The 19,828-nt window shown below is 38.8% G+C and overlaps 2 protein-coding genes across 6 annotated transcripts in view; both read right to left on the reverse strand.

Moving 5' to 3' along the window:
* ABLIM1 (actin binding LIM protein 1) overlaps positions 1-19,828 on the reverse strand; it is a 209,576-nt gene that overhangs the window by 155,127 nt on the left and 34,621 nt on the right. For 2 of the 5 annotated variants that reach the window (XM_075026467.1, XM_075026463.1), the window contains exon 1: positions 7,173-7,285. The exons of 1 other annotated variant lie outside the window; for it this stretch is intronic. In XM_075026467.1, the coding sequence (XP_074882568.1) occupies positions 7,173-7,212 (40 nt within the window). In that variant the 5' untranslated portion in view covers positions 7,213-7,285. Of the gene's footprint in view, positions 1-7,172; positions 7,286-10,464; positions 10,480-19,828 lie in introns of those variants that run through there. 2 more of the 5 variants (XM_075026462.1, XM_075026459.1) reach the window with 2 other exon arrangements.
* Positions 1-19,828, reverse strand: part of LOC142030373 (uncharacterized) — an 86,946-nt gene that overhangs the window by 18,249 nt on the left and 48,869 nt on the right. The window lies entirely within an intron of this gene.

The following is a 19,828-nucleotide window of genomic DNA, read 5'->3' on the forward strand; positions in this document are numbered from 1 at the left end:
CCTTCTGCAGGAAGCTAGTATCTATGGTTATCCAGTTTCATTTTTTAAATTATTTCTTCTACCACGTTTAAAGCTAAAGCTGAGAGAGACAACTAAATCCTCAACCTGTGATACAAAATGGGCAGTGTCTTTGGAGGCAGAAAGCTGAAAATTCATATATTCAGAACTGGACCTCAATCTGCCAAAGGAACCAAACTAAGCGGCTTCATCACTCCCTTTCCATCATCTGATCTTCACGCAAAATGAATTCTGCAATCAATTCTTGATATAGCTGTCCTTTAACAAAACAAAACAATTACATTTACTGAATCTTGAAGCGTCCACGCTTTCTAACACCTATGCCTAAAGGCATTTTTTGACCAAGGTCTCCATTCCATTTACCACTGTGCACTGTTCGTGGCTGGCTACTGCTACTACCCAGAAATGAAGCGCACTTTCTGTGGCACTGCACCTGCAATGCCAATTTATTTTCCTGTTAATGACCAAAGGCCTCAGGTTATGATGCTATACTCAAGGCAAGTACTAGTGAAGAATGTCACCAACATCCAGATGAATTACTGCCATATCCAGAACAGCCTATGGAGAACCTATTCTACTCTACTTAAATAAGCAGCCAAACTATTTGCTGAAATCCATTTTTAGCATTTAATGCCATCACAGCTACCAAAGTATCTGCTTCCGTAATCAATTATTCAAATTATTAATAAATAGTGAGATTAATAGTAAGAAAGTAAGATTGAAGGGCTGGAATGCTAACCTGGGATTTCAGAAACATCAAGCCTTTGCTCTGCTACAGACTTGCTGTTCGTCCCTGAGCAATTCCCTTAACCTCTCCCATGGCATTTCCTGTATCGCTTCTCCACCCCCACCATCCCCAAGGGATTTGTAACAAAAGGTACATTAAAGACTGAAGTTTTCAGATTCTATGATAATGGGAACTACAGAAGCACCACAGATAACAACACTAGGGAGTAACTGGTCAGCATTAAAAAAAGAGGTCATACAAAGCATAGCTGAGTGCTTCTCCTTGATCTTAATTACCTTCCAACTTAATTACCATACTTCTTAGTGATTTTCCAATAGATTGCAGCCCTTATTTAACACTAAAAGTGCTCATTTCCCCTGGAGAATCATGTTACCAGATAAGGCTAACATAACTAATTCTGTACATATTCTCTGATCTGAAAATTCCATTTTTAGCTATTCTGCCCCAAACAAGCAAAATGACTGTTACTCTGGTTGCTGTGACTAGAAGAGCGCACAGTTATCAGGTTATGACGAAAGGCATGATTCAGCCAAAGGCTATTTACCTTACTTTATCAATTCCAATGTTTATTTCAGACTAGTCATGGAAAAAAAATAAAATCTCTGTCCTCGACTATTCTCAGACACAAAATAACAGTGTGTGCATTAATGGATCTGTCTATTGCATTATTACAAGATGAGGTGGCTCAGCATTTTATTTCCTGGCAGCACAAGGCTAATCTATTGATCTATAATGTCAAGAACACTGCACCATGTATTCTTACAGCAAAACCAATCCTTTTTACTTACACGTAGGAAAAAAACCAACCGTAATTGCTGACAATTGATGCAATTTTATAGGTAGTATATTGTGAGCTATATGAAATATAAATATAAAAACTGCTGCACCCCCAAGACTCTGTATGATTGAACAACTGACTCAATAACACAATTCAAGTGCTTGCCTATCTCAAAGCTTATAAATAATCCCATGACTTCCATGGGGCCATGCACTATGCTTGAAGTTAAAGAGACGCCTAAGCCACTCTAGGGAATAATTAGCAAAAAGGATCCTGGCAGAAGCTGGCAATCCTTCAGATATTCAGTAGGAAACTGTTTTTTTTCTACTCGTCAGCAATGTTTAGGCATCTTTTATTTAAACAGATATTTGAGAAGCAAGTAAGTACTGTGGAAAAACATATAAAATTTTTAATTTTCTTCTACTTGTGGTCATTACTATGTAACAGTTCAGCCTGTAATAGCCTGTAAGGAACCGATTAAAGAACAACAATCAAAATAAATAAAAAAATCAAGACTAAATTATATTAGCTAGAGGCCTCAAGAGCTAGAGATGGTTCATTAAAATAGTTCCCCATTATGTTTCATATTCATTTTGCTTTTCCAGACAATCACAAAGGTAGCTTCAAGTTAGCAAAGACTTTCAAGATAAATGTAATTCCTTTAATCAGACTTTTTTCTTTACTTTTCCTGTCTTGAACTTTGACATTTTTCTTCCAGTTGAAAGGAGAAACTCTTTGTAACATTCCCTTCACAATGTAGACTTGATAGTAACTGAGACAGAAATAAGTTGGGAAGCAAAGAGATCAAAGTTGAAAGCTCAGTTTTCTTTCAATCGTCGTGTTTATTTCTTGTACCTTTATAAAGAGCGATATGTTACAAGCATGACATCAAACAAAGCACCACTCCTCTTGTTATGTATTAAAAAAACCTGGATATTATTATACTCTCCTGACAAGTCACATGATTACAGAAATATACACAGCAACTTCACTCAAACACTGAACAAAGAATTATATTAGAAGAAAGTCTTCTCTAGATCACTGCAGGACTTCCTGAACATCTTACTTTAACACTCCCCATGCTCTCCTAACACTGGATCTTCTACTGTAGAGGTAGAACCAGCACACATGATCGTAAGAAAAATTAAGTATTTCTCTTGCTGCATCAAACCCTCAAGGTCTCCAATATCATAGCCATTCTTGGAGGATGGCATAACTCTAAAAGGATAACTTTTGCAGTCATACTGCCCTCTCCTAGCTTCAGTGAAGCCCTAAAAGAGATTCTTTTTCATACTATAAAGACTAATTTCAGTACCTACCAGAAACCAGTCGAAACTTTTTGTCCATGTCCGTCAAAACTAAGAATAGGAGGTTACCTTTCTACAAAGTGGAAAGTATGGCACTGCTACAGGATGCCAGAAATGACATCAGATCAGTTCATCCACTGCCAGCATTCCTTCTAAAAGCAGCTTTAAATATGCTGTGTTGGCTAATCTTTGTTTTGTAATTAAATAAATCCTACAGCACTGTTGAACCCTTCCTCTTGTGGTCAGCACTATCTTCTGGTTAAATCAGCTGCACGCACACACACAAGTGATGAAGAGCCATGTTAAAAACTAAGAAACTGTCAGTTAAGCAAAACTATGACTCTATGAGCAGCTCACTTCTCACACAGGGATCACATTCTGTACAGGCAAAAATGAGGCCTGGACACATCTGAAAACACATTGATAGGGCAGACGAAAGACTCAGAATTTAGTTCAATTTGTTCATGACAGAAAATGACATATAACATACCATATAATCACTGGCATTCGATAAATTGAGGTTTTGATCCTCCTGAGTATCCCATGGTCTCACTTTGCTTGTTTTTTCTTGATAGTTAAGAACAATCTACTCAAATAAACTCTGCAATCTGGCACCAACAGGAAAAGCAACAGTCAGAGAAACACACCAAACTTCCAAAGCTGACAGGACATTAAAAAGGAAAAACATGTCCTTGACTTGACAACAGGTACAGCTGGGTTTGTTCTTTACCAGCGCCACTCAACACAGAACAGGCCTTATCTAATGATATTCCCCTGACATATACAACATGGTGAAGCTGTGCCTATCAAATCCTAGGAGAGTTATCCAAAGATAGTACTAAATCAAGAGTCTTGATCCTGCAGTGGAAGTGGAGGGCATTTGGCATCTAGCAAGCTACAATTCTGGAATAGAAGGTAGGAAATAAGATCTTACAATACTGGGAAAAATCGTTCCAGTGGTATCATAAACTACAGGAATGGTGAATGAGTCAAATGGAATAGCTACAAAGAATCTAAGACCACTATGTCGACTGCTTGATTGATATTTACCATATTATATTTGCCACAACAATTTACAGCAGTATTTCTTCAGCAAGAATTTCTTGATCTTATCCTGCCACTGCTTGACCAAATGCCATCTATGGAGGTTATTTGGTTTTGCCAGTTAAGGTCATGTGTGTCGTGGGCTACTAACAAAAGTAGTTTTTCCAGGAAGTGAACTTTAAACAAAAGTGTGGGTTTTTTAATTATTTCTAAATAAACTGTAACTAAAACATTATGTAAAGTCAAGATGGCCCTGGCCATCTTTGAGAGAGAATCTACTGCTGCATTCTTAGTCGTCATCACATACAGACTCTGTACTTATACATTAAATGTTGCAGCTAGACAGTTTACTCCCCAATGGGAGGTCTGATGCTTTAGGTAGTGTGCAAACAACTATTACTAGTGCATGCTAGGAGGTTGGTTTGTTTGGGGTTTTTTTTAAGTGTAAACACTCCCTCAGTGTAGAGCAAAGCTTAGTTTTCTTTTATTTATGTTGACATTACCACTGTGGTACTTGTTTAATATACAGATTTAACACTGACACAAATAAATGACCAAAAAAAAAAATCCCTTTTCCATGCAGTTCAGCTTCAACATCCCTTCTGGTATTAATGCTCTCTACGCATCTTCAATTTTTTGGTAGGAGTTTTGCCCTGGTATGATTTAGGAACAGTTCTGCAATTAAGAATAGCAAAACAACAACAACTAAAGAAAGTAGGCAAGCCAGCCAATCTGTCAGGCTGTGCTAATAAAAATTGATTGATGAACTTCTAGTAGCACTAAGGAATATTTTCAGATGAATCAGTTAAAACAGGTGCTGACCACTACAGGATTTATCAGTAGAGAACCTTATGTTATAAACATATGTTGTGCATATTTTCAGACTGAAACTAGTTGGCAGCTTCCAGTTATTTCCTTTTAAACTATGAATGAATTACAAGATAATACATTGTTTTCTAGTGGTTTTCTGATTGTTTTGTTATTGAGTTTTTCTCTCTGCATTTATGCTTTCTTTGGAATCCAAACCCTCCCAGTACTCTTCCTAGAATCAATTAATTGATTCTGAAGAAGTAAAAAATTTCAGTTCTCCAGCTGTTTACTGGATTATTTATTATCAGAATAAGGTCAGGCCGTCCAACAAAAAATAGCCAGCTGACAAAAAGAATAAGTGGATGACTTTTGTAGAATGTGAAAGCCAGCATGTGAAACTGATAAAAAACAAAAGTAAAACAAAACAATCTGTTTTCATTATCCACTTCAATGAAATTACAAACGTATATACCCAGAAGTATCTCTCTACATATTAGATTTCAAAAGAGCTAGACTCAAAACCTCTTCCTAACACTAGGGAAGAGAAAGTGCAAACACCTACAGAGTAGCAGGGAGCAGTAATCAATCTTCTCTCCTGTGCTTTATCAGCGTGGTAGTCAGGAATTTATCTACTAGGACCCAACAGTGAGAAGAGATTTCCATATCTGCACAAGAGGTCACCTGCACCAGCCAAAGCAGGCAGAGATATAAGCAAGACTTATCCAATTCTCAGTATATTTGGTCGGGAATGGAGAACCAGATATTCAGCCCAACCTCACTGTAACGAATCCCCACGGGCCTTGGAAAAATGTTCATTTGATCACTACGTTCACATAATGATATGGTAGTTTCCCACATCACAACAACAACACAGAAACAGCTGATTTTAACCAAATGCTATGGTATTGTACTTCTGTGGAGATTAATTTATATTAATGTAATAAAACCTAAATAGTATTTTGAAAATAAAATAGTAAAGAAATAAGGAGGGAAAAAGAAGTAATTTTGCACAGCGAAGTCAGCACACTTTGAGAGAAACAACAGAAATAAAACTGTTATACCTAGTTAAACATTAGGTTAAGTGTTTGGCCTACAAAGACTAATTAGCAATGGAAAAATAATTTTTTGCTGTTATAAACAGTTGGTAGAGAGTTTGGGTTGTGGGGTTTTTTTTAGGTTAAAGTGACACTTTTCATAAAGAGATTTACACAGTTCCTTAGTATGTCTACCTGCACTTTTTTTAAGATCCAGACCCATAAAGATAGATGATATCTGTGTAAGACATTATTTTTAAGTGACAAATATTGGATTAGACAATGCAAAGAAAAAGATAAGACTTTACTTCTTCCAGCTCTAACCCCTGAAGTCAAATGGGTATCCAAAGGGTTTATTTATCTGTCCAAGTGTAACAGAGAAAGCAACTACCCACACTTGAGTCACCAAAAAAGCTAAATATATCTTTTTATGCTTACACCTCTTCCCCCACCTTTTTCTAAGATTGTGGTATACAAAAAGAGAAATGTTTACTAAGCAAGCTAAGATTTGCATACCTCTTGCATGCAACGAGTATATCCACTTTGTTGTAACTTACCACCAAAACTGTGCTGAATGTGCTTTTGGTGTTGACAAGCAAAATGCTTTGAGTCTCATCTCCTAGTAACTCCCTGCAGGTTGCTACACGCTGGCATTCTGTACTGCACAGTCATACCTGCAGCACCTTTGAACATGGGAAAAGTGCTGCTCACCAGCAACAGCTGCTCAGCGTCCTGCTGCTTGCCTCTCCGTGCAAAAGCAAACACAAGTGACGGACGGTTGCAGGACAGCCAAGAACTGGTAGGTGTGCTCAGTCCTAAGTCGCTGATTGTACAACGTCTCCTCAGGTTAAAGGCTGCCCTCGGGAGCACCCTAAAACAGGTCAGTTATCAGCTTTTCATTCAAAGCATTAATTAACAATACTTTGAACTTTTATGCCATCTTCCACTATGAAAATCTAAAACCTCTTTATACAGAACCTACCCCACAGCAATACCACGCTGTCATCATCTTTACCTAGAAGACAGAGAAAATGCAAAACAGCAGCGAAGTACCTCTCACAAAAATACACATGGAGTCAGAGCTGGATAACAAGCCTGTTTAATGCCACCAAGTTGTGCTCTGCTCCTTATAAGAAAAAATCCAGTCCAGGGGAGAAACACATGGAGGCATGCACACACTGTTCAGCCATGTAACAAAGTCCACTATTCATAAAATACACCAGACTGGGAAGGTGTTTAACTGTTAAATCAGTAAAGAAAAACATACTAAAATAAAGAAATTGCTCTATCAACAAACATCCCAATTTCAGTCCAGTAGCACTTCCTCAGCCCGTTTTCCTTTGTAAATCCAAGAACTAATCCCCTGTGGATGGCTTAACCTATGTAATTTATCAATAGAGATTTACATTGCAGAGCTATAGCCCAGGACAAACCTTTGCCGTTTGCGGAGCTCTGATGTATTTCTAGTTCCATTTGTGCTCTCGGGCAGTAATGTTTCTGGACCTCAAAAGCTACAGCCTTTCAGAGTACAGAAGACATGCTGGAGGAACAACGGAGATCCTTCAGAGGTGGCTCACTCTATGGCTTTACTCCTAGTATTTCCTGGGTTGAACAGCACTAAAGGGAGTGGCCCAAGCAAAATAGGTGTGTCTGTGTTCCCAAACAGTTTAAAGGAAGAGTGAGTATTTTCCTCTAGATATTCCATTAGTCATCAGGACCACAGTATGTTGTCTTTCAAACAGTGACGTGTTCCAATGTATTGACCATCTCAAAGTAGCTAATATTATTGATAGCTTTCTTTTTTCATACAAAAGGATCCTAACCAGCCTCAAAGGTTGATGGCAAATACAGACTCAATCTTGTCCTGAGATATTTTCTTTCTATTTTACTCTGTGTGTCATCTCCAATCCACTGCTTTTCGTTTCTGGATATATTGCACCCAAACAAAAGAGTAAAAGCCTGTGGAAGATGGGGATCAAAGAAACACTGCTACCACTTTGCACACACACTTACAGCAGGGAAAGGCAAAGTCCCAGGCACCTTCCCCAGGCTCCCACAACACCCCACCCGGACAGAGGCAATTAGGCTGACTCTAAGTGTAGACTTCCAGGCATTTCCTTCTACGCAGTTGTACATATCCAGAGACAAACTGTTCCATGAGCAGCTGAATTAATGAATCTTTCTTCTTCTGACAGATTTGTGTCTCGACACCCGTCAGGTTTGCCCTACTTCCATGTAACATCCTCCTGGCAATACCATTCCCAGAAATACTTTCAGTTCCTTTCCATTTGTCTGCTTTCCTGGTTCCTCTCCATGTCCTTTAAATCCATCCACAGAACCCTTAAGCCGTCTTCCTTTTAACTGCTTCAATATCTTCAGTTTCCACCCATACTTTCTAAACCGCACTCTCCCTTCTTTCACTCTCTCATCTTTCTCCTGTACTCCAACTACTGGTTATTATCTTTCAGTTCTGTTTCCCTGGAAGGAGGAGAGAGGGAAGGCTGACGGAGCAGTTGTATAACCCTCATGTCCTAGGAAATGAGACTGAAAAGCAGCCAAAACAAGGTGCAGAAGCTGACAAATTGCAACCTGAAGCCCTCTCTAGAACACACTTACGGTACTCTGTACATTATTATGGACTGAGAGATGCTGCTGTAAGAAGAATACCACTTTATCCCTAAGATTTCACTTTAGACAACAAAATACACTATTTCTCCTCTAAACATTTATGCAAAGATGCCAGAAACATACAAAAACTTTTGGGTTCCTGGGTTTGGGTTCCAGCCAAATTTTGGCCAACTACTTTTAATTCCCTGCTTCAAACACTAAATCCTGAATTTCCTGAACTCTTGACTTCATTTTCCCCACAATGAACTGTCACTTTCTCAGCCAGCTTGTTAAAAATACACACTCATGCAGACGCATAGACAAATGTAAACACAGGCACAAAATCTGGTCTCTCTACCTTTATTCTCAGTCTGGCATTCTCCTCCTCTGGCTTTACACTTTTTATGTGCTGCCAAATTAAGTGAAGTGCAGGACAGGGCGTTCACTCCATTTGGACTTTAACGTGCCTGACTGAAAATGATTAGCTCATCAGAAACACTGCTTTCTCTCTGTCCCATTTTTCTTTTTAATAATCAAAGCACTCCAAACTTTAATTACCATTACTGCCACTCTGATGTGGTAAGCAGATAGAATTATTCCTGTTCTACAGACAAAAAAATTAAAGCACTATATTCCCAGGAAGTGCTGACCACTAGCATTTATTTATTTTATTTACTCTGCTCCTAGATACAATTGCATATTGTGCATCTGTCTCAGATACAATTGTGAAGAGGAGCTCTGTGGGTCCAGAGATAAGGTTCTTCTGTCCTCTTTAAGAGACACATTCCTGGAGTGTGCCAGTGTGACTTCTGCAGTTAACCACATTTATATCTTTTTTGTTTAAGTGAATAGAGGAAAGAGACGGGAGATGAGAATGATTCAATATACATCTGCATATTGTACAAGTCATCACACTCACACTAGCTATGTATTATTAGTAGCTACAGCATTAGACGCTATATTTGAGCCACATACTAACTTAAGTCTTCTATATGGTTATGTATGCATATACACATCACCTCTGTAATACAACTGATTATATGTTGATTTTAATCTATGTTAAATTAACTGACCATACCTAGTAGTTTAGTACACCATGTAAGAAGTGATCACTTCTCACACATTGTACTAGCTCTGAGTCTCTCCTCAGTAATTTCTCTACATGTTTCCTAATGCTGAAGGTCTAGCCTCCAGAAGCTCTGGAGAATTTGAAATCTGCCAGTGTGCTGTCATAAACATTGTATGTTATTCCCATGAAAAAAACCACACAAATCTCGCCAAGTGAGAAGACTTTGAAATACTACAGTCTAGTATGCTCAGCAGAGAGATGTTTTTGTTTGCTATTAAAGCTCAGCAGAGACTTGCTGGCTATTAGTTCTCCAGCAATTTCATCGGATTTAGCTTACACAGTTCTCAGGCCTATTGTAATTCCTACAAAGTGACTGAGAATAATCAATCCCCGTGCTGCAAGGGATATGCAGAACTACACTGGTGCCAGCCAAACAGAAAGACAACAGTGTTCTCCATGACTCCATTACACAGACCAACAATCTGACATTTCTGAAATTTAAGAGTTCATTTGTGTGCTTTTCATTTTCTTTTAATGCCTTTTTTTTCCCTCCAGACTTCATGTAACCCAAACAGAAGCACCCACAATCACAAACTACCTACTATTGGAAAACCTACTAATTAAGAATGTTATCGGCTGCTTCAGACAGCCATGGATCCATGAGGCAGCACATTCCTGTTGTGTCTAGCGGGAGACATGCAAGGCATCACAATTTCTCCTTCAAGTTTTAAAAGCAGTTCTTCCTAGACAACATTAGACCATATTAGCTCAGCCTGCTCCCTGGAAGATTTTACCCGTTGAGATATTCTTTCCATACTACAGATGAGGAGAACATCAGGCAAAAGAAGTGATCTGTCCAGAACCACAAAACTCTATGCCCAGCTCAGAAACTGAGTCTAGGTCTCATGAATCCCAACCCAATGGTCTAGCCATTACACCTTCTGTTTAAAGACAATTATTTATTTAAAGTAAAACAAAACCACAGAAGAAAAAAAAGACAGAGACTTTGAAGGAGACCATTAAGCTCTTATCAAAGGAAATTAACTTACCCTGTTCCTTCATAGCTTATCTCCTTATTTCTTCTCACTCCAAGTCCCACATAATAGACAATGCCCCTACACAGTTTCTGCGGATGCCACAGCCTTTTCACCAGAGCTGGTTCTTAAGTGACGGCAGCAGAACCAACAGATCACAGGAGGAAAATTACAGGCAGACTCTTCCTCGTTACTTCAGCAAACAATTTCCCTCACCTCCTGATCTAGGCTGAGACTCCTGATTGCTAGTAATTCTTCTTCTCATTTACAGTTTCCAGTGGTGACTCCTCCAGAATTTTTTCCCCATCCTGTGAAATTATTGCATCACTGTCAATGCCTCTGTCTCATGGCAGAAATGAATTTACAGTAACTTCCCCAGAGCTTGTGCACAGCAATTATTTTCAAATGTAACTGTTTAGAACAAGTGTTATGCCATGTATTCTGTGCTCCAGAAAATGAAACTTTATAGACATAGAAAGTATAGCCAGGCAAACACTCCTTTCTTGTGCATTGCTAACTGCATCTTAATTATAGCATTTTACATGTATTTATGCACCTTTCATCCTAATGTATCCCAGAGCATTTTGTAAACTGTCACATGGTTTTAAAAGGAGGCCTATATTAATACAGAACTACTAGTACCCAGACATCTCTAGAATCCAGTGCAGCAGCCTGTAGATAAATTCATTATGAGAGAGATTTGGGCCAACGGCAGAACACCGAATCTCTGTAGTTAGATAGACCTTCCCTACCCCTTCAGACATCATTTGAAATTCTCACATATCCATTTCATTTGATGATCTCAATGTTTGAAACACATTAATTAACTTGTACAGTATTTTAATTAGGTAAGGCATAAATAAAGATCTAAAACCTGCAATGCCACTGCTAGTAGTCAAGAGGAAGTGCTTAAGGGAAAAAGCATATGAACCAGGGCAAATATTGAGCGATCCTTCTAGATCGCAGCAAAATGGTGGTTTAGCTGGAGACTGCCTCCAGATCAGTGTTTAACAGCTACCAGTGCACCCATTCTCTATATTTTCTTCTAATTCCTTTTGGAATACCTCCCTCCTTTTCATTGCTTTACAGTCTGAAGTAGTGAGCTCCATCCTGTATTCCAGTGCTATACGAAGAAACACTTTCAAAACAGCTTTATTTGCTTCTAAACCTGTCACCTGCTGATTTGATTGGGTTGAAGCCAAAATTCTTACATCCTCAGGAAAAAAAAAATAAATAAAATAAAGAATCATTCTCTAGATGCTTTCTCTGCACAAAGATTTTAGAATATTTTATCATGCCTCCCAACACCACTCAGTTTTACAGGTAAACAAACAGAAGCTAAATTTCTCCAACAAAATAATCTGAAACAAGAGTTTATATCTGCAAGAATACAAGCTGTTTATTTTTAGATGTCTAATTTTAGGCAGCTAGTTTTACAAATTCCACCCATATAGACGCCAAGTTATTTTCTGAGGTCACACACTGAGCTAGTGACAGCCCTGATGAGAAAGCCCAGACATCCTTGTCCTTACAATCATTATCAGAAGGCAAAGAGAAGGAGTAAATTGCATGCTCCCCAACATATCCATGACGGAAGGAAGGAGGCCGAGTCAATTCTACTGGGATTTCAAAGTACGCTTGCAAGAAATGCAAATATTTCAGTTGTGATACACTGAGCTTTAAATAGTTTCCAAGACTAAAATGGCAGTCTCCCATTACACTTCATTTAAAGATTTACTTAACAACTTTGTCTTTCCTTAAGCTAAGCTAAGTGTTTGCAAAGCTACAATAACGTGCAACCTCCCTCTGCTTTTCTACACTCAAAGGCAGCTTGGGAACTTGCTGATACTGATTGCTTTCCCCTGACTTGGCTTTTAATTCAGGCGCCAGGCAACGGATCACAAATGGATAACATGAAGATAAAACATTTGGCAGACACTTGTCATATGCTTTCTGTTGCCAAGAAATAAAATAGGACCTATTAAAATCATCCCATGAATTAATTTTTCTATCATTCCCTTTTTATTGGCATCTTGTTGGTTAAGCAAATGTTTTTTTCTTTCAGAAGTGTGTTAAGCTTAAAGAGTGATTTTTAGTACCATCAGAGGCTGGCATTTAACAGATCTTTACAATAAATAACTTTGGGCCAGATCCTCAGCTAGTTACGGTTGATTTTGCTCCCTGATACTAAAAAACAAAACCACCTTCTTTGAGAAAGATGATGTTAGTGGAGGGATCAGTTTACAGCAGCTGACAATCTGAATCCTAATTTCTTGCCATCTTTTTTCCTTCAGCTTTGGGGAGTTACTAATTTATGTACTACAGTACTGAAATCCTGATCTGTTGTTTCAGTCATTGCCTTTGAAAAATTTACTACAGATTTTTTTGAATGGTCCTAATTTTTATACAGGTTGGTTGCAACTGTGATCCACTTGCCAAACAATTCTCAAGGAAAAGAAAAAGATTTACATTCTGCCAGTGGCAGAATAATATTTACATCCTTGACTTTTTCAAGGAGGACTCAACCCTCAAAGAAGTCAGCTAAGACCTAAATGAAAGGCCTGGCTGAAGGATGAATTCACAATGAGTAACAGTTGTAAAGATTGTCAGAAAGCAAAAAATTGGTCTCTATTACACTATAATAAAGCCTAGGCCTGTAAGCACTGTGCATGAAAGAAAACTTCCTGATGCTCACACACGCATCTTGCACAAGTGAATGTTTGGTACAGCAAGCTAAAACAGACCAGAAATGCAAAAGACTACTTTCAGTGTACGTCACTGCAAGCACAACAGCATTTTTTTTTAAGAGAGGACAGTTTAAACAGTGCCTCCATTTTTCCTGTCCACTTTTTTTCTTTAATGTCAAGTGAAAACTTTTTCTTACGTTCTGAGCATTGTTCAGAGTGAGGCAGGGTTCTGTTTATGCTCTGTAAAGAGACACAGAAAAACAGGGAAGTAAAAACAATTTTCTCTATAAAAACCTGCATGAAAACGTAGAAGTTACTAGCGCACAGCATAAACAGTGATAAGCAGAAGTCAATATTGCAAATGTTCTTCTTCGGCCTTAACACAAGCAGCATTATCTGTGTCAGGATTTTTAGTACAATACATTACACCTGACTGTCAGCTCAGGAACTCCTCAGTCTGTGACATGATAAACGAGGACACGAGCATATTCAGTAATACGGGTATCTGGGACCATGCCCATTCTCAGCAGCTGGCTTCCCACATGACCTGGTGAGAGTCCTTAAAATGGAAGTTTATTTAATTTACCAGTGTCTTTGTGATATTACATCCTTTGCCAGAATGAAAAGAACATGCTAACGCAATCTCTAAAGTGAAGACTTCACTGTTCTTTTTTATAAGAAATTTAGGTGTGGCACTGAGCGGAAGAATATCATATCCATATGGAAGGAATGGACACAACTTTCCAGTGTATCACGTTCAGCTGTCAGCAATCACAGGCTGACACACAACTCATTACAGAACCTGATCAAGCTCCAACTTAAAACATTTAACATTTACAAGTTCCACTGGAAGGCTGGTGTAGGGATTAATTTTCTTCTAGCTCCTATACTAAATTTGTTAATGGGACGTTCATAAACTTTTTTCTTGCGACATCATCCGTTAGTTAAAATAGCTTTTCTCCCTTCACAAGTGTCATTTACTTTTGGATGTATGTCCTGACAGGTACATTTTCTCTTTCGTTAGGCTGAAGCAACACGTCCTTGTTTAGAGACCTAACCACCACCATCCTGTCATCAAACAAGGCATCAACATTCTTCTCTGCTGTCATTCACTCCCAGTAAATGCTACCATAAAGCAAAATTCGTTCTTATCAGTCCCCAAGCACACAAAGGTCTCTTACTTAGTACAACTGAATTTCAACCTTTTTCTATGACTTTCCCTAAACCCCTCTGTACAAGATGCTAATCCCCACTTGACACTGAATATACGTCCCAAATGTCTGTCACCAGTACACTTCATTAGCAGACCTCTATGTTTCTCTTGTCCACCTTACAACTCATGTATGAACTGTAATCTCTTGCACCTTGATTAGTAATTTCTCAAGAAAAAATATTCAAGCTTATGAATTTGTCCATATTTCATTTGCCCTGTTTTATATTACCACGTCAAAAAAAGACCCCTTATCAGTCAATCTTGCACTAAGCTGTTCTGGGGGCTCAAGTTGGGTCAAAAGCACTCTGTACCCAGAGCAAAAAAAAAAAACAAACCAACAGTAAAGTTCTGTCCTTAAGAATTTCTTCAAATGAGTGTTCAATTCAGTTGACATCTTCTACATTTCCAGAATAACCACAGCATTGTTTCAGGAAAAAAACAAGAAGTGTAACCATTTTCACTTTTATTTCAATAATGCCTGTAGGCTTCTACTGAGGGTAAGACTCTACTGGGCTAAGATCTGTAAAAAACAGCAACGTTCCTGTACCAACTAAAATCTTAACAGGTGAGATAACCACTGGACAGGAGACAAAATGAGGACATAGAAAGAAAGGAATTAATTACTCTAAATTTGCATACCACAAATCACCAGCAAAGCCAGACAGAGAACCTAGAGGTCTTAGAACGCTCTAGGCAGGAACCCACAAGACAGTTTTTCATTTTTGTTTGTTTGTTTAAGTACAGATGTGCCTGATGGGAATATTAAAAATGAGAAGAAATGAACAATATATCCAACTAAAAATATAATTGTCTCTATGATAACTGTTGCTTAGATAAATCACCAATATATCTGAAGTCCAAGGCTCAAAAATCTGCTAGAAGGGGCAAATCTGAAACAGCTAAAGGCTTTTATAGACCTCCATGTGCTTTAAGTATAAAGCACAGTTGATAGGCAAGAAGACTGGAAGAATTCAAATGATGCCTTTTAACTCTTTTCTGCAAGGCAATTTTTATCACAGCCTATTGGACTATATTAAAAATTCTTTCATTAAAATTTTATTACCACTGAAATTACTACAAATGAGATGTGGCTCCAGAACAAGAAAACTTCTTATCACAGTGATTAAAGCAAGGTGATACAGAAACATAAACATAAACAAAAGGGGGTTTTACAACTTTAAATTCAACACCTGTCTAGTCAATAGCCTCACTGGAAATATCAGGCTGTTAACCACTAGTGAATCTAAGTAAATAATGTTTGGGGTTTTTTTTTTGTTGTTGTTCTTATTTTGTTATGGTATGCAAAGAAAACTGAAAGTGCTAGCATAACAGACCTCAGGAGTATCTGCACTCAGTTTATCTAACAAATAAGCAGTAAATAAACTTAAGCAGTCAGAAATATGTAGGATTAAAATTGATAACAACCTCTATCAATTTTAATCCTGCTAAGTTAAAAGAAAGGGAGATTTATTCTTTTTTTACACTCACATTTACATGCTTTTATACCTACATGTTTTCTGTAGAAGTAGGGCAATGGCATTTGCTTCTAGTTAAAATGCGTAAGGGATGCCTTGCAGGATCAGCAGTTCTATTATTTATTTATTATCTGTGTTTCAAAGGATGGAAAATGAGAACCATTTTCACTGCTACCTGCTATATCTAACCAGTAGTTCCACATTGCTATTCCTATTACTCAGTGCCCCACACATTATAAACCACACAGTAGGAGCACAGAGAGCTCATCTGAGTGCAACTCCTTTCTCTGTTCTGCCCAAATTTTCTGCTAGAGTAAGCAGAATTCTGGTCAGGACTTACATGCGGGACAAGAGACCAAAGATATGGAAATTCACATTGACCATCACTCATTTTGTCCGGTCATTCACCATCAGGAGAACAGAGTTTAAAAGCAAGAGCCCTGACAAGCAAGAGCAATGCTTGGGGGATGGAGAAGATCATTGCTTATGTGAATACTGAAACTCTTGCAGTGTCAGATTCTACCTTATGGCTAGTGCTTTATTTTACAAGCAGCCCAGTGATATCCTTACTGTCTCTTAAGATATGAGTAAGGATGAAAAGATTTCAGCCTAAAAAAAAGCACAGCCTGTGCCTACCGACTGCAGACCACCGTGTGCGGATTGGATTGCTGAAGGGCAGCAGCCCCTACATTCAGCAGTCTACTGCCATCAGAATCCCAGAGTCTTACATGAAAATCACAGAATAAGTCAAGCTGGAAGGGACCTCTGGAAATCTCTAGGTCAATCTTCTGCCCAAAGCAGGGCTACTTTCAAAACCAGATCAAGTTGCTCAGGGCCTTCTTCCATCAACTTCTGAAAATCTCCAGAGATTGCACAACTTCTCTGGGTAATCTTATCAAAAGCTCAGACACACTCATTGTGAAAAGAAGTTCCTTCTATTTAGTTGGAATTTCTCTTGGTGCGATTTGTGACTGCTGTCTTCCGCCCTTTTGCTATGCACCAGGATTTGTTGGGGAAGGGGGCTATATAGCAAACATGGTTCCATTTGGGTAACTGAAGCCAGCAACTGCATCTGCCCTTAGACTTCTCTTCCCCAGGCCCACACAAAGCCGGTTCCTTCACCTTTTCCATGTAGGCCACAAGGTCCAGATCCCTAACCAGCACTCCGCTGCCATTGCTCATTTGTCAGTATCCTTCTTGCAGAGGAAGGTGGGGGTAAAACTGGAAGAAACTGGAAACCATTCCAGAGGAAACCCTCAGTGCTGAACAGAGGGGAGCAATTGCTTCACTTGATCTGCCAGCTACCTTCTTGCAAACCTCGTAAATTTTCCTCTGCTCTGCAGTAAGCTTACAGTGTCACAACGCACACTGCTGACCAAATTCAACCTGCCCATCAGGACCCGCTAGTCCTTTTCTGCAAAGGTGCCACCTGGCCAGCTGCTCCCAGTCTGCTCAGCTTTCCCATCCAACGTGCAAGACCGCGTTTGTCTTTGCCGAACGTCCCAAGTTTCCTGCTGGCCCATTCTTCCATAAGTCCCTCTGAACACGGCCCTGCTCTCCCCCCAGTCCACTGAGTGTTTCTCCCAACCCGGGGTCATCTGTGAACATGCCACAGGGCCGTTCTGCCCCACCGTCTCGATCACCGATGACGGTGCTCAACAGCAGTAACGCCAGCATCAAGCCCTGAGGTACACTGCTTGTCACAGGCTGCTAGATGGACTTCAGAACACTGACACTTGGAGCCTGACGGTCTAGCCGGTTTTTCACAAACCTTGTAGTCCATCCATTTGGTCCATAACCCCTGGGTTGACTACACACATGCTGAGCGAGATCAATTTCTTTGTATGCTGGCTTGGAGAATAGCAAGCACATTCAAGTTCAAAGCTTTACCCCTGCTACGGACACCAAAGTCCAGACAGAACAGGTTAAAGGGTGATCACCACTGGGTGAAACTACGAAAAGCTGCATCATCTTTTCAGAAGCCCAAGGTATTCATGTGCATGCATCCCAAATGGAAACGCTCAACACTTGGGTCACCAACTGGGAATTCCTCCCTTTCCCCTGTATTACTAGTAACAATTTACTCCTTCTGTCCATTTTTTTCCTATTGTATTCACTAAAGGCATACCAGCAAGGCCTTTTAACACCTCATTCTCTTGTTATTAATTAATCCACTCTCCTGCAAAGAACAGAAAGCAGCTAAGATGTGGTCTGCTTCTTCTATTTAGAGAATTAGCTGTTATAGTTAGCCATCCATCCCAGATGAATCAGAAAACAATTCTACCCTTTGGCATCCGAGAACCCATGGAACAATTTTATGAACAAAAATTAATACAAGCCAATGAGATTTAGCTGGCATTTAACTGAGCACTTAGTCAGCAATTTATGCACACTGATGACACCCACACACTAATTCTACTAATTTTTATCATGAGTTTCACATTTGTTCCATGACAAATCAAAAGTGAAAAAAAAACCACCCCACCCAACAAATCATTTGGCCTTTTAGCAGGTTGATTATGTACGCTAAAAGGAATCAGAAGCCTAACTCAAGGTCAACCGTGCTGCCGAAGAAGGCAGTTCAAAACAAATTCCATCTAGAGTACGTGTCTCTGATCAGAGATTTGAAAGGCTGGATAACGCATACCTTACAGACACCTACACTGGAAACACAAATCCTTTGTTCCACTCTAAGCATTTATCCTTTCTACGTAGACACCTTTACATGGATCACATATTCTCAGAAGCTCAGTTGCCAGATAGCTTTATTATAGTGTCACTAATTTTTCCAGCTCAGAACTATTTTCAGTTTCAGATCAAATGCTATTTTTAATCTTAAACTCTGGCTCATTGCTAGGATTAATTTTATTGTGTACTTAAAGGTGCATTTAGTTCCCATGCTTTTGCAGTGCCAAGAAAATTATCCTGGTGATCTCTGGACTAAATTTACAATTGCTACTCTTTTGTCATCAGTTTGAAACACTAAAATAATAAAAACCTATGGTGTTACTCATCAATTTAAAAAAAATATAAATAAACAAAAAACCTTAAATGCTATATTGAGTCTTAGATTCCATATTCAAAAGAGGTCATTTTGTATCAAAAGATAAGAGACTTCATTTTCCTCATCTCCAGGCCACCCGTACCCTATTCCAAGAGGCACCACAATACCTTATACAACTGCCTGTTAAAATCTCCAACTGATCTGACCATACCAATTCCCCCCTCACTTCCTAGTCATCTGTCTTGGCAAATATAGACATACTCTTCACTATTATCATCAACTAATTTGCAAAGCAGTAATTCCTGGAACTCTAGAATGAAAGTCCCATTTTCCAAAAAGTCAGATTTAACAAATTTGAGAGTACAAGCAGCTTCCAAACTGAACAAATGAGCTGGGTCATCACAAAAAGTCATTCTTATTTTTCTTCAATTATAAGCATATAAGAAAAGAAAAAATCTAATCCTGGGAATAATCAGTGTACCTATGTCCTGATACGCATTTTACTCACACTGTCAGAAATTAAAAAGATTGCTCCTCTATGCAAATAGTGTTACTTTGGGGTAAAACCACACTAAAACCAGAAAAAAGCCTAAGTGTTTCTGTCCCACTGAAGTTGTTTAAAAAATAAAAAACTTCCAGCATATAATGCAGTTAAAGCTGATGAAAAATCTTGGATCTCTAGAAGGCACTGCCTTCCTAATCAACTCTACCATATCAGAATACTTGCTCCTTTCCAACACAAACACACACACCAAAATCTAAAGGCATCTTCTCATAAGTTTAAATGCACGCTATGAATAAAACTATCGTAAGGCAATCTGATGGGAGATGAGTTAGAAATACCTCGGAAATATTTTAAATGGCTCCAGTGCCTTGGAGAGGTAATTAACTGTCCTGTGCTAGAACTAAATAATACAGATGCTTATTTAAAAGTAGCTGAAATGCATGTTCCAGACCTGCCTGTAGCGACAACTCTTGTTTACAGCTCAGGAGAAAAAAT

Source organism: Buteo buteo, chromosome 4 (assembly GCF_964188355.1).
Source record: "Buteo buteo chromosome 4, bButBut1.hap1.1, whole genome shotgun sequence".
Classification (NCBI taxonomy): domain Eukaryota; kingdom Metazoa; phylum Chordata; class Aves; order Accipitriformes; family Accipitridae; genus Buteo; species Buteo buteo.